We start from the raw sequence: 24,876 nt of genomic DNA on the forward strand, positions 1-24,876 counted from the left end.
TATTTGGAGGAGCAGATGCCGAGTTTCCTCCTGAGCTGTTGAGGCCATGGCTGCACCGCTGAGAGGCGTTTTGAAAACCTTTGGGGTTTGGTTCAGTTTGGGTTTTATGCAAGCACTGAGATACCAACTCCCCTGTTCAAAACCAGTGACACCTCATCTCACTCAGTTCTGCTATCCCAATCTTCCCTCGGTGATTTCAGTCTGCAAAGTTTTCCACAGCTTTTCCTGGCACACTTACCCTGGGTTTATCCAGTCAGTGCTGAATCCCACCTGAGAGACGTTTCACAAGCAGATGAGTAACCAGGTAATAAATGATCTTCCAGATATTTTTGGATCTCTTAGGTGGAAAGCATGAAAAGCTTTCTGGTGATAGTGGCCTAAGGTAGTGCTCATCAGGAAGCCCATTCTCTCTGCCACTGGCCCCTATGGACTTCTAAGCTCTTCTCAATATTCCCATCAACTCTCTTTTTCCTATGGCTGAAAGCAGCATCAGCCAAGCTCTAATGAATGGCAAGCGAAGCATTTCAGAGCAACAACTAACCGAGCATCTATCAAAGTGCTGCTTCAAGCCTGCTGCCCAGGGAATGTGAAGGACAAGCTGTTTTCCCACCCACGCCCGTGCCAGGGCAGCTCAGACCACGGGGAGCTGCTGAGGTCGGTGGCTGGAATCCGTGTCCGGAGCCCGTCCGGCTGCCTCGGGCCGGGCACTGCAGCCAGGCTGCGTCCTGCACGCTGGGATTGCTTCACTCCAAACACACATTGGTGCAGCTGCTCCCAGAACAAGGCGGTTTCACATCGCTTTTCCCATCTGGAGCACCCTGTCCAGCGCTGGGGCTCTGCATACAAAAGGAGACCTGGATCTGCTGAGGTCGCTGATGACAGGGCTGGAGCCCCTCTGCTCTGGAGCCAGGCTGGGAGAGCTGGGGGTGTCCAGCCTGGAGAAGAGAAGGCTCCAAGGAGACCTTGGAGCCCCTTCCAGTACCTAAAGGGTCCTGATCCCAGCCCTTGGCTGAGCAGGTAGGGCTGACTGGAACAGGATTTGAAGAAGGAGAAAGCCCCACATCTTGTCTCCTCCAGGTTGCCATGTCCACACACTTAGCCCTGAGAAAACCTGATGGTTTTGGTGGTTGTTTTTTTTTTTTTTTTTTTTTGTTTGTTTGTTTGTTTGTTTGTTTGTTTTTGTGATAGAGACAAACATAAGAAGCTGCCATGACCAGAAGAAGCAAAAAGCAAATACAGGTTTTCCACTACCTTTAATTAAACTCATGTAAAATAAAAAATTGGGCAGTTGTCTGCGTGCTGCTCTGTTCCCTGTCCCTGAAATCCCTGGGAATGGTAAATACAGACAAAACTTGTTCAAACTGAACAAATGGTCTGGAAAGTGTCATTTCCAAACCCTGCTGTTCTCCATTCGATGGGGACAATGTGGAAGGTGCAATATCCTTCCCCATCATTGGCTGGCTCTGTGTATCTGTTGATTTGCAGCAATAGGAAGCGAGACAGAAAGACAGTTTGTATGTGGGCTGGAGATACCTCCTGTGCTTTATCTGAGCTGGAGCAGGGGAGGAGAACTGGCACCCCGTGATGTGGGCAATGATTGTATAAACACTGCACACGGCAGAAGCTGGGGTGATGAACCCCAAAGAAAGGACAAGTTTAGGAGCAGGCATTTCAGTGCCTGCTGCACCAGGGTCATGCCTTGAAGGGTATAAACCATGTACCTGTCTGGAAAATGGTCGTGATTTGTTCTAGGGTAATATCTCAAAGATTCAGGCAGTGTCCTGCTCCCTTGTGCTTTGCTTTGTCCAAAATATGCCTGTTCCAGCTGGGACAGATGAGCTGGGCGAGACGTGTTGGAAAGAGGGAGAAAGATGTTTCCCAAGGTCATTGGAAAAGCAGGGGCAGACCCCAGAGGTCCAGCTGATTCCCTGTGCAGTATCCCTGGAACACGCTGCCTCCCTCGAGGAGCAGGGCAGCCCTTGCCACCACGTGGAATTCCGGGCTGATGGGCTTGGGATGGTTTGTTCCCAAAGCGTGAAACCGATTTTTGAGGATGCAGAAACAGCTGCTTCTAAACTGCTGAAGCTGATTGAAAATCCCACCTCGGGTAATCCCTTCAAGTTAATTTGGTCTTTGTTCCTGACCTGCAATTCAGGGATGAGCTGGCAGTGATGCTCTTGGCACTGGGGTACCGTTCCTGGCCAGCTCCATGAGCCGTCCTGCCAGCAGAAAGCAGGAGGGACCAACCCGCCCTTCTCCTCGTGGCCTTTTCAGTTCTGCCTAGAAAAATGTGCTGGTTACTGAGCTGGTGGCTTTGAGGAATGAAGGGCTGAATTCTGCTTTTCCTGCTGGGAGTCAGAAATAGACCTGGAGAGATGATGACTCACCTGTAATGGAGACAAACCGCGTGGCATCATTTATGAGCCTCAAGAGTTAAATCCTGATCCCAAGCCGCCAGAAAGAACAGCCTGACAAAGCTGCAAAAGGCCGAAAGGAGCTGGAAACAGGATCCAGCACAAGGGAATGCTTCGCTCTGTGTGTGTGAGGGGCGTGACACACCTGCCCCACAGGTACCCCGTGTGCTGTGCCAGTGGCAGGGTCCCTGCATGGGGAACGGGGCTGCAGTGGGGCCGGAGAGCTGTGCCGGGGCCGGGAGAAGCCCCCAGACCCATAGACCCATAGACCCATAGACCCATAGCCCCACAGCCCCACAGACCCCCAACCCTACAGTCCCCAGCCCCACAGTCCCCAGCCCCACAGCCTCCAGCCCCACAGCCCCACAGCCTCCAGCCCCACAGCCTCCAGCCCCACAGCCCCCAGCCCCACAGCCTCCAGCCCCACAGCCCCACAGCCCCCTAACCCCACAGCCTCCAGTCCCACAGCCCCACAGCCCCACAGCCTCCAGCCCCACAGCCCCCTAACCCCACAGCCCCCAGCCCCACAGCCCCACAGCCCCCAGCCCCACAGCCCCACAGCCCCACAGCCCCACAGCCCCCTAACCCCACAGCCCCACAGCCCCACAGCCCCACAGCCCCACAGCCCTACAGTCCCCAGCCCCACAGCTCCCAGCCCCACAGCCCCACAGCCCCACAGCCCCACAGCCCCACAGCCCCACAGCCCCACAGCCCCCTAACCCCACAGCCCCACAGCCCCACAGCCCCACAGCCCTACAGTCCCCAGCCCCACAGCTCCCAGCCCCACAGCCCCCTAACCCCACAGCCCCCAGCCCCACAGCCCCCTAACCCCACAGCCCACAGCCCCACAGCTCCCAGCCCCACAGCCCCACAGCCCCGTGGCGGCAGGGCGGGTGTGCTCCTCCTCCCTGCGCCTTTCCCTGCAGCTCCCGTCCGGAGCAGGGATGATGTCAGGGTTGTCATGGCATCGGTATCTATGGAACCGGGGATCAGCATCGCGGTGCTGCGAAAACCAGCTCAGGACATGGTCCTGGAGCCGCGGGGGGAACTCCCTCCGCAATAATCGAGGGTTTCCCTCTAAGGCTCTTCTCTTTTTCCTTCTTCCTGCTGTCCATAGGGAGGGAGCAGGGATGGGGCTTGGCCTCCTCCCATCCCGTGGCAGCTCTGGGTGCCTCCTTCCGTGCGTGAGGAAAGCCAGAGGTCAGCGCCGTCCATTTTCACTTCCATTTTCTCGCACCAGCAATGAAAGTGCAACAGCAAAGAGCAGCTGCCAAACCTTGCCCTCTGCTCTCAGCCACTGGTCCCTTGTGCCAGGTCTGAGAGCTCCCCTGGCTGCAGGGCCGCTGCGGGTCCCCAAAGGGTGACAGCCGCTCTTTCTGGGGGTCTGGGCACAGAAGGAGTGTTTATTTTAGGATCAGTGTCCACAGCAGAGGTGAGCTGAGCGCTGTGGTGAGTCCCAGTGCTCCAGGCTATGGCATTGCCCTCCTGCCAACAGCCCGGCTGCTCACAGGGCCATGGCCCAGGCAGCCTTTGCCATGGCCCGGTGACACTGGCACGGGATGGTGACCCCTGTAAGGACACCCAGCCCTGCCCATGGCACGCTATCCCCAGAAGCAGCACAGTGACCATATGGCAATCATTCTTGGAGCAGCACAGTGACCCTGGCAATGGCAAGGTGTCTTGGCTCTTCTGCGGTGTCCCCAGCCATGGCACAGTGACCGTGGCCACAGCACGGTGGCACTGGCTAGCCACAGTGCCCACAGCTGTGCTGTGGCTGCCGTGCCCACGGCTCAGTGACAGTGGCTGTGACAGTGCCTGTACCCACAGCTCGGTGACAGTGGCTGTCACACTGTCACAGTGCCCACAGTGCCCGTGACCACAGCTCGGTGACAGTGGCTGTCACACTGTCACAGTGCCCACAGTGCCCGTGACCACAGCTCGGTGACAGTGGCTGTCACACTGTCACAGTGCCCACAGTGCCCATGACCACAGCTCGGTGAGCACGGCTGTCGCACTGTCACGGTGCCCGTGCCCCCATCCCGGTGAGCGTGGCTGTCACACTGTCACGGTGCCCACAGCGCCCGTGCCCACAGCTCGGTGAGCACGGCTGTCGCACTGTCACGGTGCCCGTGCCCCCATCCCAGTGAGCACGGCTGTCGCACTGTCACGGTGCCCGTGCCCCCATCCCGATGACAGCGCCTGTCGCACTGTCACGGTGCCCGTGCCCCCATCCCGATGACAGCGCCTGTCGCACTGTCACGGTGCCCGTGCCCCCATCCCGGTGAGCACGGCTGTCGCACTGTCACGGTGCCCGTGCCCCCATCCCGGTGAGGGCGGCTGTCGCACTGTCACGGTGCCCGTGCCCCCATCCCGGTGAGGGCGGCTGTCGCACTGTCACGGTGCCCGTGCCCCCATCCCGATGACAGCGCCTGTCGCACTGTCACGGTGCCCGTGCCCCCATCCCGGTGACAGCGCCTGTCGCACTGTCACAGTGCCCGTGCCCCCATCCCGATGACAGCGCCTGTCGCACTGTCACGGTGCCCGTGCCCCCATCCCGGTGAGTGCGGCTGTCGCACTGTCACGGTGCCCGTGCCCCCATCCCGGTGTCCGGGGCGCAGCTCGTGCTCGCTGTGGTGGGAGCGCGCACCTGCCCGTGCCCCTGTCCTCTCCTCTCCTCCTCTCCCCCCCTCACCCGGCGGGTGGTTCCTCCCGCCGCCCGCACGCGGCGCTGCGGACGAGCCCACGAGGGAGGGGCGCGGGGGGGGGGGCGGGCGGGCGCGCGGCCGGCGCGGGGCGCGCGCGGCTGGGCTCGGCTGGGCGCGGAGCGGGCGTGGGGGAAGATGGAAGGAGCGTCCTTCGGAGCGGGCCGGGCGGGGGGGGCCATCGACCCCGTGGATTTCCTGAAGCAGCCGCAGACCCTCCTCCGGGTGACCACCTGGGTAAGGCGGAACGGCCGCGGGGGCGCGGGGATGGGCAGCGGCGCCGCGGGGACAGCGCCCGGCCAGGCGGGCAGCGCCCGGGCGATGGGCAGCGCCCGGGTGATGGGCAGCGCCCGGGCGATGGGCAGCGCCGGGGCCATGGGCAGTGCCTGAGCGATGGGCAGCTCAGGTACATCGTGCCCGCAGCCGGTGCATCGTCTCCGGTGCTCGGTGCGGTGCCGGTGCGGTGATGGTGCGGTGCCGGTGCCACGCCGGTGTTGGTGCGGTGATGGTGCCGGTGCGGTGTTGGTGTCGGTGCGGTGATGGTGCCGGTGCGGTGTTGGTGCCGGTGCGGTGTTGGTGCCGGTGTTGGTGCCGGTGCCGGTGCGGCGGGCGCTGCCCAGCCCCGCGGGCAGTGCCGGCTCCCGGGGGAGTTTCCTCGGGAATGGGGCCGGGAGCGGCGGTGGATGCGCCGCTGCCGCTCTCCTGTGCGGTGCCTGAGGATGGGGCTCGGAGCAGGAGGCAGAGGACATTTTCCTGCCTTCCGCGCTCCGTGCATGCGTGTGTGTGACAGAAATCCGGGAGCCGGCCCTGCCCAGCTCCCCCGTGCTGCTCAGAGGATGTCATGTTTGTTGGACGTTTCCCATCTGTGAATTCCTACCGTGGAGCGGGAGCAGGAGGTGGAATGGGCTGTGCAGCCGCTCAGGGAACGCTTTGGTGGTCCGTGCCCAGGGAGCTGTGCCAGGGTGCTCCTGGGGCCGTGGTGCCCCGATGCCCGGGGCTAATTTGCCTCCCTCAGCCTGGCTTTTTGCTGAGATCTGCAGGTGTGCAGGGCATTGGGAGGTCAGGAGTGCCAGGTCCTTCCCAAAACCCGCAGTGGGAAGGGTCTGCCCGGCTCTCACCTAGCTCCAGTGCTTGGCTGGGGGCTGTGTGTGAGCCTGGGGCTTGTCCTCGCCCATGCCACACCTGTGCTGGCTCTGTGTCCCCTCTGGCAGCGCTCAGTGAGGCAGGGGGCAGAGGAAGGCTGTGCTGAGAAGGGGCAGCCCCACAGCTGCCCTCCTTCCAGCGGGCACAGCCGCTGTGTCTGTGGGGCTCCCCGGGCTGGGATGCCCTGGCCGAGGCCCCCAGCAGCACAACGTGCAGCACATGAGCGATTCCAGCTGCAATCACATGCTCAGAGTTAAAGCACATGCTGCAGTGTGTGGCTGGGTGGGAGCTGGTGTCCTTCCCAGGGCCTGGAGAAGTCCCACCACTCCAATGCTGGGGAAAAACGGGGGCCAGGGATGAACTGGGGCATCCAGCTTGGTGTGGATGGGGCATTTTGGGCAGGGTTGAGGCTCAGGGCAGCAGTTCCTAGAAGGAAGCTTGGTCTGGATCCTCCTGGATTCTCCTTGAGTTTGCAGTGGCAAACTGCTGGCAGTGGTGTAGGGTTTGGGTACAGTTAAACAAACCAGACCCACTGCTGGTGAGTTCAGCCCCTCCTAAAATAAATGTGGCACCTGGCACCCAGAGGGTTCCCCATCCTTGTTGAATAGAAGGGGTTGGACAATGCTGGGAAGCAGGACCAGAGTATGGAATATGGCTACAAAATTAAAATCCCAGCTCAGAAAATATTCCTGGATGTATTCTCTAGTTTATTCCCTGGTGAAGTCCCTCCTTTCACGGCTCTGTGTTCACAGGGAGCCAGTGACAAACGAGTGCTTACAACCACAGAAATGCATCAGCTTATCTCCAAACAAGCGCAGGGGCCACCAGTGTGGACAAACCGGGATGAGTGTGGTGCTACCCCATAAACGTTTGCAACACTTAGAGTTGGCTCCAAAGCCCACTGAGCAAAAAGGAAGTTTTTTGCTCTTTTCAGTGGGCTGGGCTCCCTTTGGAGCCCTTTCCCCATGTCTCACACTCTCTGGTAGATCTGTCAGGGTTCATCACTGCTCCAGCCTGGGGGTTCAGAGCTCCAGCTTGGTTGTCTCAGTCCCGTTCTCTGTGTCTTAAACCAGCTGGGCATTTATGGGTCCCTTCCAGTGTGAGCTGGGGCTGCAGTCAGTGCGAGGTGCCAGTGGGTTCCCTTCCCTTCACTGCTGTGCCTCGTGCCTGGATTCCAGACCAAACCCATGCCAGCACGGAGAGACTGGATGGGGGAGGCACCAAAGGCTCTGCTGAGCTCTCTGCTGCCGTCCTTGCTGCTGTCCTGGGTGAGGGTGGCAGTGCTGTGGCACGTGGTGATGTCCGTGCTGGTGGCCTGAGCGGCTGATCCCCGCTGGAGACGGGACCCTTGCTCCGTGTGTGATGTCAGCTTCTCTTGGGAAAAGGAGGGAGCTGCCTGGGATGGGGGCGACGGAGAAATCCCACAGGGGTTTGGGGCCAGCCCCAGGTGCCTGAGGTGGGTGATAATCTGACCACTGCTGGGACTTCCCAGGAGCAAAGGAAGGTCCCGTTCCCTTTGGCTGCCTCGGGGACCCTGTGCTGGCAGACGTGCGAGGGAGTGGCAGGTGAATGGTGACCAGCACAGAAATCCCCAAATGTCAGCGGTGGCCAAAGGGGATTCCTGGTTCTGCCTCCCCCGAGAGACTAATTCTGAGTATCTGAGGGGGAAAAAACCGCTCCTGCCTTGAGCTGTAAAATCAAAAGCTGGAAAGAACCATTTAACAGTTCCTCATTCATCTCTTCCCTCCCTGTCTGATGCAGTTTGTCAGATGAAGATGTGATCGCTCCTGTGGTTTCCTTTTGAGACGTTTTTTGCACGGCCAAACAGAGTCGATATTCACGACGAGCGCCTGCAGAATCATGAGTTCCTTTCTCTGTGACTGCCCGTGCCAGCCAGACTTTCAAGTGGCCACTCAGCTTTGCCGGGCAATTGTTCATTTAACATAGGCTTAGGTCTGGCTCTTAAAAGCAGTTTAGGAAAATATTCTGGTAAACCTTTTCAGCAATTCCTGTGACTTCATGCAGAGCAGCAGCAGAAACGCAGTGCTGGGTCCCATCAGTGCACCCTCATCCCTCCTGACTCACCCATCCCATCCCATCCCATCCCATCCCATCATCTCTCTGCCTCCCTGGAGCTCAGGAGGAATGCAGGGAATGAGCTCTGGATGGCTCCTCAGGGGTTTCACTGACTCCTGAGCACTCAGGGCTCTTAGGGAAGAGCTCCAAGGCTGCTCTGGCACTCCAGGAGCCCCAGCAATGCTCAGAGTCATTAGCATGATCTGAGCTGCTTCAGACTTCGGTCCTGGCCGCTTTGCAGAAGGGTCATCAGATTTCTGCCTTAATTTTCTCTCTCTGCAGGCTGTGGATTAAAGGCAGAACTTAACATTGTGGTAATGGAATTATGGGGAAGCTTTGCTTCATCTGAGTTTAAAGCGGTTCTGAATTGTCACGCTCCTGTCATCTCTGGCTTCAAGCACTGCTGGTGTGCCATGTGCTCAGATCGCAGGACGAGATTAGGAACCTTGAATGGGCGCCGTGTCTCAGCCAGAGTCTCTTACCACATCAGAAAAAGCAATTCAGGGAAAAAAAAAATCAGTCATGTGGTCATCAATAGACATCCTCCCAGGCTGATCAGCCTGGTGGATGTGGCCCTAAACCTATTACAGCCAGCACCAGAGCACCTCTTTCAGTGCCAGAAGCCGCGCCAGGCCTTCTCTTCGTGGTCATCTCCGAGATCTGGCGGTGCTTGAAGCGGAGCTTTGCTCTTCACAGCCTCCAGGAAACGATGCAGATCAGTGCTGAAGACCTCCCTGTAAAGATAACCTGGAGAGGGGGCCGGGGTCTGATTCCCCGCTGTGCCAAGGGTCCCACTCGCCCCCAGCCCCGGGGGGATCCGTGCCAGGCTCGTGCATTCACAGGGGCTTGGGGGGCTTAGGGAGACCCTGGGTGCTAAGCAGGATTTGGCCTGTGCTGATTCCACCTGAATTGGCGCTCCATCCGTGCCTGGCTGGGCTCCGGGAGGGCCGGGAGCTGAGCAGGAGGCGTTGGCTCCCCGGAGGGAGCCAGGGATCACCCGGGGCTGGGCTGTGCCCAGCGCTCTCCGTCGGGAGCCGCGGCAGAGGAAAGGAGCTCTGGGCTGTTTTCCCTCGTGCGTTACGTCTCCTCCATGCTGACATTCATGGTTGCTTGCGTGTGCGATCAAAGCCGGGTTCTGCAGTCTCCCACAACCCCACACCTCCTGCTGGTGTTTTTTTTTAAATTTTTTTATAACCCCAAATCCGAGCACAGCGCCTCAGCAGTGGAGACATCTCACCTTAAAATGGCTGACAGCTCCCACCGAAGCTCTCTGCTCCTGCTCTCCTGTGTTATTGGCTTTTTGATTTCCTTGCCTGGCTCTGCTCAGGCTGCCAGGCCTCCTGGAGCACATTTTAGGGGAGGGGCTGCAGAAAGCTGAAAGCTACAGGGAGGAAAAAATTGTGTGTGTGCTGGGGGCAGCCTGCTGGAGCTTCAGGGGGATCTGCAGAGCACAATTCCAGAAGAAAGGCAGGGAGCCTGGACAGCCAGCAGCCTCCAGATGGCAAAAATGTGGTGGAGAGAGGGCAGACACAGCTCCAGCTTTATCCACACCTGAAAGGAGTCTCCATCCTGGGCACATCGGGGTCCCAGCAGAGTTACAGAATCCTGGAATGGTCTGAGACGGAAGGAGCCTTAAAACCCGTCCAGTTCCACCCCCTGCCATGGGCAGGGACGCCTTCCACCATCCCAGCCTACTCCAAGCTTCATCCAGCCTGGCCCAGGGATGGGACAGCCACAGCTTCTCTGGGCACCTGTGTCAGGGCCTCCTCATCCTCTGAGCAGAGAAGACCTGTCCCAATGTCCTCTCCCAATGTCCTGTCCCAGTGTCCTGTGTCCCAGAAATGCTCCCTGCCCTGGAGAGGTGTCCCTTCTTGTTTGGAAGCAAACTTCAGACTGGGGGAACTGGGCTGCAGGCTTTCATTAACAGCAGAGCTCCCAGTTCCTCCCTGGAGCGGTGGAGCCCCAGCTGCCTTTGCACCCAGCCGTGTCCCCGTGGGTCTGGGGGCTCCTCACTGTGCTGTGCTCCCTCCTCCGGGGCTCCTTTGTGTGCTGAAGTGCAGCTCTAAGTGGAAAGGCTGGGAGAGGAGAGCTTTCCTCCTTCCCATTCCCCCCGCAGCCACGGGAATGCTGCAGCTGCTGGAGCTGCTGGAGCTGCTGGAGCTGCTGGAGCTGCTGGAGCTGGGGGCTCCAGTGCTCAGGAGCCCCCCACCAGGAGCCCCCGAGCCGCCAGCACATCCTCGTGGAAGCTTTGGCAGGATGCAAGCGTGGAAAATGCAGTTTCCCACCGGGGTGGCTGCGGAGAATCCCGTTCTCTTGCTGCGTCTCTCACGGGTTCAAGCAGGAAGAGCAGAATTTGTTGCTGGTGGCGTTGGGTTGTTGAGCTGGAAAATGGAGTGTCCTGTGAAGGCTCCTTTGCAAATCCTCTGAGATGCTGCTCAGGCCCACAAAACCCCGCTCACAGAGGAAAATCTGACCTTGTATTTTCTCTTTCAAGGCTCTGATGAGCTGGTCGGGGCTTTGAGCTGTGGTTTGTGAAGGTGATTGGGAAAATGCACTTGTGAAAAAACGCAGGGGGTTTATTTCCCTGCCCACATTTATTTCAACTACCCACACTTTCCTAAAATAAAAGCACTTTTTCGTCTATACTTAGAAAGGCAACACCAAATTTACTCTCATTAAAACGTTTCACCAGCACCAGTGGGCTTTTTAAGAAAAAACATTTTTTAAGAAAAACATTACAATCCTGGGGTGAGAGAACCCGTGGAAAGCCACGTTTTGACAGGAATTTTCCAGGCAGTGCCGATGTTCTGAGCTCGTCTGTCAAAGGTGGGCACTTGGAATTTGTTGCTACTTTGACCTCCCAAAGGAAAGCTGCGTGTCCTGTGTTTTGTACACTCAAATGTGGTTGTGGGGGTCTCGTGGTTTGAGCCACTTGGGTTGTCTGGCAGCAGGAGGGATGCTCTGCTTCCTAGAATCCTTTGGAACTGGAAGTTAAGTGATAAAACATCCTTTAAAAAAACCAAAACAAAACAAAACATCGAGAGCCCCAGGTGTGCAAAGCTGGTGCAGGCACCACACACCTGTGCTGGGACATCTTTAACTGTATTTACGGGAACTCCTCCTCACCACCAAAGCCCTGGGCTCCCAGCGGCTCCCAAAGGCCTGGAGAAGGTTGTTAATCCTGGGAGAACTGCGTGAAACTGCTCGGAGAAGCTGAGTACGGCTCGGCCGGCCTGGAGAGCAGTAACCGCCTGGAATCAGAGCTCCTCAATTATTCATCTTTTCCAGAATCACATTACTCCTTCCCAGGGCCTGTTTTATAAATGCTGCTGCTATTTCTGATGGTAAATAACAATTTTGCATTATTTATGAGCAGATTTTTACAACTGCTGGTGTTACAGCTGCTGCCAAAGCTCTGGCAAAGCTCTTGGTGCTGTTTGTTGTTGTTGTTTCTTCGTTACACGAGGCCCCTGCTGTTGTGAGCGTGATGGGGATGATGATGGGGATGATGATGGTGGTGGGGATGGTGGTGATGATGGGGATGGTGGTGGTTATGGTGGTGATGATGGTGATGATGATGGGGATGATGATGGTGATAGAGATGATGATGGGGATGATGATGGTGATGGGATGATGATGGGGATGGGGATGATGATGGGGATGATGATGGGGATGGTCATGGTGGTGGTGACGGGGATGATGATGGTGATAGGTATGATGATGGTGATAGGGATGATGATGGTGATGGGGATGATGATGGTGATGGGATGATGATGGTGATGGAGATGGGGATGGTGATGATGATGGTGGTGATGATGGGGATGGGTATGATGATGGTGGTAGGGATGATGATGGGGATGATGATGGTGATAGGTATGATGATGGTGATAGGGATGATGATGGGGATGATGCTGCGCCATCCCAGGTGCCCCCTGAGCACAGCTCAGCGAGGAACAGGGTGCAGGTGCCACAGGGTGACTTGGGTGGCCCCGGGGCTCGTGGCTGGTGCTCAGGGCTGACCTGAGGCAGGGACGGGTGTGGGACAGGACCCCAGGCCGTGGCTGAACTCCCAGAGGAGGAAGAGGAGAAGGTCTGTCCCAGGGTTATGCTAAAGACTGGTTGGACCTTGGGGGTGGTTTGCCCACCGTGGGTTCTGCTCCATTTCCCCTGCTCTGTGACACGGCTTCTCTGGCAGCGGCAGGAGGGGGCACAGCTGGCACAGGTGGCACAGGTGGCACAGGTGACTGTGAGAGCCACCAGCTGGGCTCCATCCTGTGCCTCCCGGGCTGCTCCCTCCGTGTCACCTGTCCCCGTCTCGGGCCGCGCTGTTCCTGCAGGTGCAGCCGGAGCCAATCGTGCCCCGTTCCATCCCCAGCTGTTCCCGGGAGAGCTGGAGGAGCCCCTTATCTCTGCTGCTGCATGCCTGGCCTCCAGCTGTGCCCGGGGGTGCCTGCAGGGATGCTGGTGCTGGCAGGGATGCGATCAGAGGTTCCCGGCGTGAGGGAGATGTGAGCGCTCCCCGCTCACAGCCTCTGCCAGAGCGGGGTCCGGGCTGGGCTGTGCCGGTCCCGCAGCTTCCCCTCCCTCCTTCGGTGCCAGGGACGAGGGAATGACTTGTGCGTGCAGCAGGGGGAAGGATTGGTGTTCCCTGGGGCCACCTGCAGGGATGTGACACCGCCGGTGCCAGCCCGGGCAGCGCCTGCCCTTCTGTCCCTCTTGAGCCCGAGCCGGGTCACTGGGGACGGATTCAGGAGCTGCATCCTCCAGCCCCTGCCGAGCCAGCTGAAAAAAATCGCCCTGTTGCTCTCAGGGCAGCCTGTGCCACCTCCCCACACGTGTCCCCCGTCCCCTCCACCAGCAACCCAGCCCTTCCCTGGCTCGGCTGCTCGGTTATGCCCCGTCCCTGCGCTGCTCCCTGCCCCACAGGGACACCCGCACGGTGTGGGGCACAGCCTGGCAGCGGAGAGCGGCGCCAGCGCTAAGGCTCTGCCCCGTCTGGGTATTTTCTTCCTTCCCCAGCTTGTCTGGAGAAGGAGATCCTTAAACTACCCGGCACGGCCAGGCGCTGGCGGGCGGGAGGAGGTTCCGGCTCCCGGAGGAGGAGCGCCCAGGTGCCGCTTGGAGCCGGGATGCGTCTGACGAACGCCGCGTTGCCATGGAGCCGAGGCCGGGATCGAACGCGGTGACGCCGCTGCTGTCGGAGAGCGGAGTTCGGAGCAAGCAGCAGCCGGTTGTGTTCTCTCCTTCCTCCTGCAGATCTTCTCCATCGTGGTGTTCGGCTCCATCGTGAACGAGTGCTACGTGAACAAGGACGGCCAGCACCCCGAGCTGCTCTGCATCTTCAACGAGAATGAGAGCGCCTGCAGCTACGGCATCGCCGTGGGCGTCATCGCCTTCTTCGGCTGCATCTTCTTCTTCGTGGTGGACCTGTACTTCCAGCAGATCAGCAGCGTCAAGGACCGCAAAAGGGCCGTGCTGCTGGACCTGGGCTTCTCAGGTACCTCTGCTCTGCTCTGCTCTGCTCTGTGCCCTGTTCCTCCCCTCTCCCCGCTCCTCCCGTGGCCTGACGCTCTTGGATTATCCCCTTTTCTGACCCAGAGATGGGGGAAACTGAGAGGCGTTTTAAAAGCTTTTATTCCGTTTTCAGCCTCACGTGAAGGGTGACAATACAGGTGTTATAATTCACGCCATCACCGTCGGACGATTTCCTAATTACATTTCAAACGTTTCTTGGCCACACAATGCTGTAAATGCCCTAAAGCCAATCATCTAAAATCACCCCTCGTGGCTCCTGCTGCAACGCACCTTTCACAGTTCTGCTTCTCCAAAGTACCCGGTCTTATTTGCAAGGCTGTTATTTGAAACTTGTTTCCAGTTCCGTTTCTCTCTCAACGAGGTCTTTCCCAGCCAGCATTTCTTGTCTCAGAGCTTGCGTGCAGGTCCGTGCTGCGCGAGCCTTCTGTCAGGCTCGGGGAATTCTCTGTGGGTCCATCTCCCACGCGACACCGCTCCCGTGCCCTGGCCGGGGGTGCCAGGGGAGCTGCCCCGTCCAGCTGTGGGCGCGGCGAGCGCCGAGGAAGCCAGATGTGGTGCCTGGGGACAGCGGCGCGTCCTCCCCCTGCAGCTGCAGGTGTTCACTGAGGCCACTGGCAGGGGTGAGGTTCGGCGGTCACATCTCAGAGCCCACGCCGGGGCTTTCGCCCTCCCATGCCTGCTGCGGCTCACGGGGGGCAGAGGTGGTTTCAGCAGCTGCCTGGGGCCGGGTTTCGCCCTGTGCACGAGGTGGGAGCAGAGCAGGAGCAGCTCCTGTGCAGCTGGGGCTGCTGAGCCCTGGAGCTGAGGCTCATCCCTGCAGACAGGAGCAGGCAAGATGCTCGGGCTGGGAGGGAACGTGCTCTGCTCTGCTCTGCTCTGCTCTGCTCCGGGAGCTGCCTGGCTCCGTTTGCAGCTGCTGCTCTGCACTCCCAGGCTGTGTTAGCAAACTCTGAGGTGATTTATCCAGCACGAGCGTGGCTGGTGGCTCTCTGCCCCGAATGAAGACATCCATCATCACCTCCCTGCCTTGCCTGTTGTTCAGGCTGTTCTCTCCTGGCTGCAAAGCTCATTTCCGTGGTGCTGGAGCATTCAGCCCTTGTTAGATAAAATTTACAGCCTCTTCCGTGGGGCTCGGTGCCTGAAATCCTCGGATTCAAGCGGAAGGGGGACATCACATCCATCTGGTGGCTGCTGCTGCGTGTCACGGAGCCAGGCTGGGATCCTGCCTCACGTCCTGACAGCCCCTGCTCCCAGCCCCAGGCTGGCGCTGCTCTCAAACTCTGCCTCCGCTCTCCTTGGTCCCCGTGGTGGGTCCACTGAGAGGAGAAATGGGAGAATCATCGGATGCTGGAGTGGTTTGGTTGGCACGGACATCAAAGCCCATTCAATTCCACCTTCCACTAGAGCAGGGTGCTCCACACCGAGTTAAACTCTTCCAGCGATCCAGGGGCAGCCACAGCTTCTCTGGGCACCCTGTGCCAGGGCCTGCCCACCCTGCCAGGGGAGAACTTCTCCCTGAAATGCATCTGGGAGTAACTGGGTGGTGACTGGGGCACAGGTGAGGGTTCAGGCCAGGCCACCGCGCTGAAAGCAGCATTTCCTTCTCTTCCGGCTGCTCTTCCAGCTGCTCCCACAGCCGGGCGTTTTCTGCAGCCCAGCCTGTGATTAGGGTGGTGGCACATCTTCCCTGGTGTCCGCAGATCCTTGAACGATCATCACCTGCCGGCTGCGCTTCCTGGCGCTCTCCTTTTCCAGGGAGTGGAGCAGCTGGGGCTGGGGCTGGCCTTGCCCCGTCACTGCCAGCTCAGACCTCTTGGAGAGCTTTTAAAATTCCCGTCTGTCCTCCAAGCATCCAGGCACACCTGCCTGAGCCCAGCTCCTGCAGCGGCAGGGACACCTGGGGACTGGGGGAACGCTCCTGCCGCCCAGAGCTGCTCTGGAGGGGAAAAGCTTCTCCCTGCATCCCTGCATCCCTGCGTCCCTGCGTCCCTGCATCCCTGCGTCCCTGCGTCCCTGCATCCCTGCATCCCTGCATCCCTGCGTCCCTGCGTCCCTGCGTCCCTGAATCCCTGCGTCCCTGTATCCCTGCATCCCTGCATCCCTGCGTCCCTGCGTCCCTGCATCCCTGCATCCCTGCGTCCCTGCGTCCCTGCGTCCCTGCATCCCTGCGTCCCTGCATCCCTGCGTCCCTGCGTCCCTGCGTCCCTGTGTCCCTGCGTCCCTGCGTCCCTGCGTCCCTGCGTCCCTGCGTCCCTGCGTCCCTGCGTCCCTGCATCCCTGCGTCCCTGCGTCCCTGCATCCCTGCATCCCTGCGTCCCTGCATCCCTGCATCCCTGCATCCCTGTGTCCCTGTGTCCCTGTGTCCCTGTGTCCCTGAATCCCTGCATCCCTGCATCCCTGCATCCCTGCGTCCCTGCGTCCCTGCGTCCCTGCATCCCTGCGTCCCTGTGTCCCTGCGTCCCTGCGTCCCTGCGTCCCTGCATCCCTGCATCCCTGCGTCCCTGCATCCCTGCGTCCCTGTGTCCCTGCGTCCCTGCGTCCCTGCGTCCCTGCATCCCTGCAGGTGCACACGGGCGGCAGCAGGAGCGATCCCAGCCGCTCCCGGCTGCAGGGATTGAGGATGAGGAGGGTCAGCGCCTCGCAGCGCTCGGTGCTGCAGAGGGATTTGGCAGCTGCAGTTCCCAGCGCAGCCGTGCAGGGCTGTGCATGATGTCATTTTAACTCCTGGCATCCCGCGGGTGCCACCAGCGCTGGGGCGGCTCTGGGGACAGGGTGGGACATCAGAGACACGGCCCTGAGGGGAGGACGGGCTGCTCGGGGTGCAGTGTCACACACAGGAGCAACTTCCCCCTCCACAAAACAGTGCCAGCCCCGTGTCCCCTGTGCCAGCCCCGTGTCCCCTGTGCCAGTCTCATGTCCCCTGTGCCAGTCCCATGTCCCCTGTGCCAGCCCCGTGTCCCCTTGTCCCATGTCCCGTGTGCCAGCCCCATGCCCCTGTGCCAGCTCCGTGTCCCCTGTTCCAGCCCCGTGTCCCCAACCTTGTCCCATGTCCCCTGTGCCAGCCCCGTGTCCCCTGTGCCAGCCCCGTGTCCCCTGTTGTCCCTGAGCCATCCTGCAGCTCCCACAGCGTGAATTCACCTTTGGGAGCTGCTCTCGTTTCACTTTGGGCTGTGATTGCGAGCAGCGGCTGAGGTCCCAGGGCAGGGGCTGGAGCTGCTTCCCACACCGGGAACGGCTGCTGGTAAAGCCCAGAAAATACCCCTGGATTAAAGGGCGGCCTTTAAGGAGTGAACCCAGAGGTCTCGTTTGGTGCTGTCCTGAAGGGAAGTGAAAATGCTGACGCAGAGGTTTGGGTGGGTTTGGTGGCAGCTTTGGCTGTGTTTGGTGGAGTGTCTGTCATTTGGAGCAGGAAACCTGACTGATCCTTCCCGTGCGGGCAGCTCACGGCCAGGCCTGAAGGGTGGGAGCTCCCAGGCCCAGGGGTGCAGGAGGAGACACGGAACGTGTCTTAAACTGCAATTAGGGGCAAATTCTGAATCAAAGGCCTTGAGCCCTGTGCCTCCAGCACTCGGTGTGGATGCTCCCAGGTGTTTAATGTTATAGTTAGGGATAACTGGCAAGATAAATGGGGATAAATGGGGATAAATGGGGATAAATGGGAATAAATGGGAATAAATGGGAATAAAGGAAGGTTCTTCTGTCCCTGCAGTCAGACAGGGACTGGCAGCCTGGCTGCTCATCCTGATGTGCTGATGATCCTTGGAGGCAGCTCAGCATTCCCGACATCCGCCTGTGCACTGGCACCCAGAATCCGGGACATCGGGAACGATGGAGACCCTGAAAACAACGCCCTGGGAGGGTCCAGATTGTTCAGCTCCTCTTCCCAGTGCTGGGAAACGCCCCTGCTGCCGGCCCTGTGTGCTCCTGGCTTTTCCTTGGCTGTTCCCTGAGCTCCTTGGCGCTGGGCAGTGCTGGTGGCTGGGGATGGAATTAGGGCAGCCGCAGCCCTATCTTGCTCAGCCAGCTTTGCTTCCAGGCAGGAATAATCAAATAATCACCAGAGTGTTTCTGCTCGGTTCCACAGGCCCAGGGGGATTCTCTGCAGGGACGAACAGAGCTCTCACGTGTCGCGGAAGCACGGAATTGCAGAATGGATTGGGTCGGAAGGGGCATTAAAATCCATCTCATCCCACTCCCTGCCCTGGGCAGGGACAGCTCCCGCTGTCCCAGGCTGCTCCAAGCCCTGTCCAGCCCGGCCTTGGACATTTCCAGGGATCCAGGGGCAGCCACAGCTTCTCTGAGCCTCCCCACTCCCACTGGGAAGAATTTCTTCTCAATATCCAATGTAAATCCACCCTCTTTCAGCTTAAGGCCATTTCCCCTTGTCCTGTTACTCCATGCCCTTGTGAAAAGTCCCTCCCCAGGCTGTCCAGGGAGGATGTGCTGTCCCTGGGGGTCACTGAGATCAGGCTGAGGTGTAGCTGAACTGAACTGCAGGCAGGTGACACCCTGAGGTGACCCCACGGGTTTCCTCCCATCTCCGTTCCTGTTTTCAAAAAGCTCCGCTTGGGCCACGGCTCCCGAAATTCCCGTTCCTGTTGGAAACCTCGGTGGTTTGTGCAGCAGCAAAGGAGAGGTGCTGGGCAGGTGTTGGAACCCTGGGCGCTGGGAATTCCAGGCTTTCTGTGCTGCCAGGCTCTGACCCCCAGGAAAACTCTGCATTGACCTGAGGCCGTGGAACAGCTCCCAAAATTGAGTGACAGCGCTGGGACTGTGGGTGTGGGGTTTGGATGGAAGTGCGTGATGTCACAGGGTGCAAAACTCAGAGTTTAAGGGTTTAGAATATAGTAATCTATATGGGGCAATATGGAGGATTTAGGGCGTTGTCTCAGTCCTTCTTCTTCACTTTCTTCTTCTTCTTGGTTTCGGTATTTTTTTTTTTTTCTAATTGGGTGCAAAAGGTTTCACCGCATTGCGGGCCAGGGGTGGTCAATGATTGTGTCAGAAGTATAAATAATCTAGGTGTCACCTCGTTATTGGGTAATTAGCGCTTAAAATACCTCGGCAGGAGTTAGAGACAGCTCCACTTCCACCCTGTTAGCTAGAGCTCACAACTCGTGAGACTGTGACACAGGTAAGAATTAATAAACACCCGAGTCCCAACACGAGAACCGCGACTCCCGCTTACGAATCCCGGCTCAGACACGAAGAAAAGAAGATAAAACCCTCGCAGGCAGGGGCAGCACTGACCAGCTCTGTTCCCCTGCAGGTTTCCTGGCCTTCCTGTGGTTTGTAGCTTTCTGTTTCCTGGCAAACCAGTGGCAGAGGACGACGCTGACCAGGGGCTTCTCGCAGGGCGCCGACGCGGCGCGGGCGGCGATCACCTTCTCCTTCTTCTCCATCATCATCTGGGTGAGGGCAGCGCCGGGGATGAGGGCGCAGAGCAGAAATGAAACCTGCCCGGGCTCGGGGCTGAGCCGGAGGGGGACTCCGGGCTTTGGAGAAGTGAATCCTGGCGGGCGGTGAGGGGCTGGAGCGGGGGAACCTGCGGGCTCCCCACGCCTGGGGCTGCTGGTTTCTTACCGGGGCAGCGTCAGCTCAGCCGCCTCTCGCTGGGGAATTCCAGGCTTCCCTTCCTCCCGAGGCTGGGGAGTTTTGTTCCCGTTGGGAAACAGCCGCGGGCCGCCCTGATTTCAGCTCCTCCTCGGAGCCCCGGGGCGGCTCGGTGGAGGCAGGGAGTCCCCAGGATGCTGATCCCTGCGCTGAGCAGGTTCATGGCACGGCTGGGGGAATTTGGGGAGCTCTCAGCCTCATCAGCTCCGTCCTGGGACAAGCCAGACTGGCCCCTCTGCCGTCCCCCTGGAAAAGAGGATTGGAAAACCCCCCTTTGCTCCCATTTTCGGCTCCACCTGGGCTGTGTGAAACCCTGGAGCCCGCGTGAGCTGGGGGGGCTCCCGCTCCAGAGGCTGTGCGTGGAGGGGCAGGGATGGCTCCGTGTTACCTCCACCCCTCCTCCAGCTTCTCCTGGGCACAGAGCCCCGGGATGTGCTCCAATTCCCATCGAAGAATTGGGGCAAAAGCCAGTTTGAAGCTTCCCAGCAGCAAGCCTTGCTCCAGTTCTCCCCCAGTTTAACTGCTCCCTGCTTTATGATTATCCCAATAAATCCCTTTTAATCCCAGCTCTTCCCCACCGTCGGCTGCCACAGGGAAGGGCAGCGGGTGGGATTCCCCAGCCCATCACATCTGCTGCCGCCCCGGGAGTGGGGACACCAGTCCCCTGTCACATCCCAAAGGATGCCCGCGGTGCTTGGGAAGCATTTCCTGGCTTCCACAGGCATTTTTTAGCCTCCTCAGTTCGTCATTTACAAACTAATTGAATTGTTAATGAAGCCTCCTGGAATGAGAGCGAGCTCGGGGCCCTCCCGGCTTTGCCGCCCACGTTTCCCACCGTTTGCAACCTCGATTCCAGCAACCCGGGAAAGGGTGAAGGAGTCTCGGCAGAAGTGACCCATTTTCCTGGGCTGGCTCTCGGCAGCTTTCCCTGCCCTCGGCAGATGCGTTTATTTGGGCCAGCAGTGCCAGACCTGCACAGCCAGGGCCCCCCAGCCCGGGCAGAGCTCTGGGGGTCACCCCGTCCCACAGAAATGGCTCCGGGGGTGCTGGGGTGGGCTTTGGGGCTGGATTAGCCCTGGGTACAAAGGAGGGGGGTGGCAGTTTGCCGGCGTGCTGCTTTGCAGAGAGATGGGGGGACGTGGGGTCTTGGGGATTTGGGGGATCCTGGATGGAAATGGGGTCCTGGTGGGATTCGAGGTCCTGGGAGTATGGGGGATCCTGGGGGGACATGGGGTCCTGGTGGGATTCGAGGTCCTGGAGTATGGGGCATCCTGGGGGGACATGGGGTCCTGGTGGGATTCGAGGTCCTGGAGGTTTAGGGGGTCCTGGGGGAATGTGAGGTCCTGGGGATTTGGGCATCCTGGGAGTTTGGGGGATCCTAGGGGAACACGGGGTCATGTGTGATGCTGGTGAGACACCGTCCTGGGGGGACGCGGGGCGCTGGGGGGGATTGGGGGGTGTTCCTGAGGGCCAGGGGGTGCCCCGCGTGACGCTGTCCCCTCGCTGCCCTCCCTCAGGTGGTGCTGGCGCTGCGGGCGCTGCAGCGGTACCGCCTGGGCACGGACATGTCCCTGTTCGCCACCGAGCAGTTCGGCACCGAGCCCGGCGCCTCCTACCCCGGCTACCCCGGCGGCAGCGGCGTGGAGAGCACGGAGACCTACCAGAGCCCCCCGTTCACCGAGACCTTAGAGCCCAACCCCAAAGGTTACCAAGTGCCAGCGTACTGAGGGGCTTGGGGCGGTGCCCCCCCCGCCCGGTCCCAAATGCATCCCAGTCCCGTTCCCCTGCCGTGGCCGGTCAGCGCCGGGTCCCTTTATTAGCTCGTTGTGCAGTGAATTCTGTACAGTGGTATTGGTTCTTGTCTTACCTGTCCCAGGGTTTCTAAAAGCAGTGTTCCCTCTAAGCCGGGAGGAAGGAAGGTCGGTAGCGCGTCACCCACGCGTGGGGAAGAGGAGGAGATTCCCCCTCTGAGCTCTGCTGGGAAAGCCCAGGACGCCTTTTCCTCTTAGAAAACAGCAGCTGAGGAATTATTCTCTCGTTCTTCCAGAGCAGAATCCATCGAGGGTGGGTGGGCGGTGGGGAGAGCTGGCGCTGTCTGCTCCCGCTGCGGAGCTTCCGGTCCAGGTTCCACGGAAAGCGCCAAATTCACGGGGAAATCAGCGGTGTCTGTGTTGTTTCTCTTTGTGTATATTTGCTGTACAAAACAAATATCCAAACAGGGGTTTCAAAACTTGGTTTAGAGGCACGGGGTGGGGCACAGCAGGCCGGGGTTGGGATCAGCGTCCAGATCGCTTCTACACTTCAGCAGGTTCTGGTTGAGGATTTGAAAAGTCGCTGGTTGGAAGTGGAAACCAGCAGGAGCTGGTTGCTAGCTGGGAATAGCCTGTGACCCGCGGGAATTCTGTTCCTCCACGGGGGATTGGGAAGTTTGTAAATTCCTAAGGAATTTTTGGTTGGCAGCGCTGACACATCCTCACCCTGGAGAGGTGAGGGCCAAGGTGAGAGGCTCAGCCTCGACATCCAAGGCCTTTAGGAGCGATACTGGACTTGTGTTTTCATCCTGGGAGCAGCCACCGTCTGTCAGCTGCGGCAGAGCCCCGGGAGGGGACACGTGTGTCACCCTGCAGCCTCCAGGAATTTGGGGATTCGGGCAGGGAGCTGGGAGGGCTGCACAGGCCACCGGAGTCCATCCCGCACGGGCTCACGGCCCCGCGTTTGGAAACTGGGAAGAGAACCGGTGAAAAGCAGCCGGGAAAGAGGCTCAGGTTTGGGGGGTTCAGCTGCAAAGAACAAAGCAGGGGATGTGCGAAATCCTTGTCAGCCACCTGCAGCTTTCCCTGCCCGTGTGGCGGCCGGTCCGGGCTGTGCCGCTAAGGGCTGAGCAGAGGAGCTGAGATGTGAATTCCCAGCCCCGCCGGCGGCAGCTCCGTGCCTGGATTCTCCCGGCAGCCCGGGGTCCGGCCTCGCCCGTCCGTGCCGGCAAAGCCAGCGCTGCCTTCCGACCTCGTGAGGAGCAATAGCCACCACCTGTCCCCTCCCTGTCACGGGTCCTGCTCACCGCAGCTCCTTCCCGCTGCTCGCGGCAGATCCGCGCGCTAATTAATGAGCGGCGCGTAAATGCACTAATTAGGCAGCCAGTCGTCCCGAGAGGTCACTGCCGGTGGCCAAGCGCGTTCCCCGCCTTGGCTCCGGGTCCTGGCTGTGCCCGGCTCCTGACCACGGACACCCCAGCCCAGTGCAGTATCAGCCTCAGTGAATTCCGGGATCTCCGTGGTTTTGTGGAGTCAGTTTTGCTGGGAAAGGAAAAAAAAAAAAACCCACAAAAACAAAAAACCCCGAGGATTTTAATACAGGGTAGGGTAGAACCGTAGCAATATTTTCCTTAGAGGGAACACTGAAACTTTAGCAGCACAAACAGTAACTTGTGTTAATATTTTAGCAAAATTATAATCAATTTAAATGTTTAAATTGATTGTACGTGAGATAATGTTCGTTGGGTACCAGTGTATTTTTTTCTAACTATAACATAACCGTTGCGGAGTTTCCGTGTAACTGTAAAGAGCTAAAGCTGTGTCTGCCTGCGGGACGTGTCCTGCCCCGTGTGCCCCCCGTGCTGAATATTACACGCTCTGAATGTCCCCCCCAGGCCTGCATTGCCTTTCTTTGCCCCCACACGCACATCCCACCACGCTCCGGCCTCTGCGGCAGCAGCGGGGACGCGGGGACGACGCCAGCACAGCTCCTGGTGCTTCCCGAGGGTTGGTTCAGCTTCCCGAAGCCAGGGTTTGCTGTTCCTTCTCCAGCTGCTCTGCTGGGCACGGAGGAGGAGGAAGGGTTGGGTGCCTGAGGGGCGTCCTGGCGGCACAGGAGATGCTCCCGGATGAATCCAGGGCTGGGAAGAACGCGTCCAGCCTCCTCCAACCCACCAGGCACCTGGAGGGAGGTGAGCCCCGACCCTCTGCTGGGGTGGCACCGGGGCAGGCAGGAGCCCACAGCTGGGGCGTTGTTCCGGGGAACAGCGCTGGCTTGGTGGCTGATGTGGCCGCGTCACCGGGCAGGAGGGGACGGCCCCAAACTGCCTGGCCGTGGGGAGAGCCTCCACCCACCTCAGCCTGACCCAAACCGCCCCGTTCTGGGGTTTGTTGGTGCAGCTCCCCGGCCTCACGGAGCCTCGGCCCTGCTGAGTCCAGCCCCGCTCAGAGGGAGGGTGAGAGCCGTGCCTGGAATCCTGCCCCGAATCCCTCGGGAGCCCAGAGTGTCCCCAGAGCTGCTGGGGGTGTCACCAAACACACCCAAGGGGGCTGTGGTTGCACAACCGGAGCCGTGGCTGTGGGGTGCTGGGGGTTCAGGTATTTGTAACATCCCTTTTCATCTTTTCTCCTCTTTTTCTCCCAGCTGTGGTGCAGCAGCACTCACCCCCTTGTACCCACCCAGGCCACATCCTAAGAGGATGCCAGGGCTGTGCCAAAATTGTCCCAAAACCACGCCAGGATTGTCCTGGGCGTGTCAGGGCTCTGCCGTCCTCACAAGCCGTTTGTGACCCTCTGCTCTCCCCAGGGTCAGCAGCACCCTGAGCTCACGGAGGGCAGGAGCTCCCTGCGCTCAGTGTTAGCACTCACTGTGGGTGCAAAGAGCAGAATTCCAGCGTTCTGCCTTTCCTGGAGCTGCATTCTGCCCCCTCCTCCTGCTCCAGGAGGCTCTGTCACAGCACTGCAGTGTCCCAGCACTGAGGTAACCACATCGTGCAATTCAGTTACAGGTTTGGAATTTTTGCCAACATTTCAAGCTGTTCTAGCAAAGGTGGAAGCTTTGCTTAAGCCACGTTTAGTAGAAAATATTCTCCCCCCTGCATTGCCTGCTCTGTGTCAGGGGCTGGAGCAGACCCTGCGAGCAAACCCCTCCCTTTCCAGGACATCATCTGGGCTCTCACTGCCCTTGTGCCTGGACACTGGGATGAGATTCCCATCACCTCCTGCCACAACGACGGGTGACACCCACAGCATTTCTCTTCTGCTGCCCCTCAGCCCTCACAGGGCTGTTTTGTGCCAGCCCCAAAGCCTCAGGGCTGGCTCCAGGCTCTGCCCTCTCTACCCCTGCTCCCTTCCTTAGCAAATCCCATCATTACTCCATGCAGTGGGCATTTCTCTCAGTAACAACTGCTCTCTATTTCATGAGCCCTCCCTCCCAGCCCGTGCTGTCCCCACAGGTGGCTCTGGCTCCCCGGGTCCCGTTCTCAGCCGCATTTTGCCCCTCTGTGTGTCACAAGCCCCCCTCTCCCCTCAGTGAGGCTCAGACCCAGCCCTCGCTGCCTCAACTTGAAGCCCCACTTCGGCTGCCTGGATTTTGTTGCAATACACGTTCAAACCTCAGCTCCTTTAAGAGTTTTAATCTCC

The 24,876-nt window shown here is 59.3% G+C and overlaps 1 protein-coding gene across 1 annotated transcript; it reads left to right on the forward strand.

Moving 5' to 3' along the window:
• Positions 1-5,216: 5,216 nt before the first annotated feature.
• Positions 5,217-23,128, forward strand: SYNGR3 (synaptogyrin 3). The gene is made up of 4 exons (XM_040078963.2): positions 5,217-5,353; positions 13,592-13,832; positions 19,140-19,282; positions 21,001-23,128. The coding sequence occupies exons 1-4, from the start codon at positions 5,255-5,257 to the stop codon at positions 21,208-21,210; spliced, it is 693 nt and encodes a 230-aa protein (XP_039934897.1). The 5' UTR covers positions 5,217-5,254; the 3' UTR covers positions 21,211-23,128.
• Positions 23,129-24,876: the final 1,748 nt, after the last annotated feature.

The sequence above is a fragment of the Hirundo rustica genome, chromosome 15 (genome assembly GCF_015227805.2).
Source record: "Hirundo rustica isolate bHirRus1 chromosome 15, bHirRus1.pri.v3, whole genome shotgun sequence".
NCBI lineage: Eukaryota > Metazoa > Chordata > Aves > Passeriformes > Hirundinidae > Hirundo > Hirundo rustica.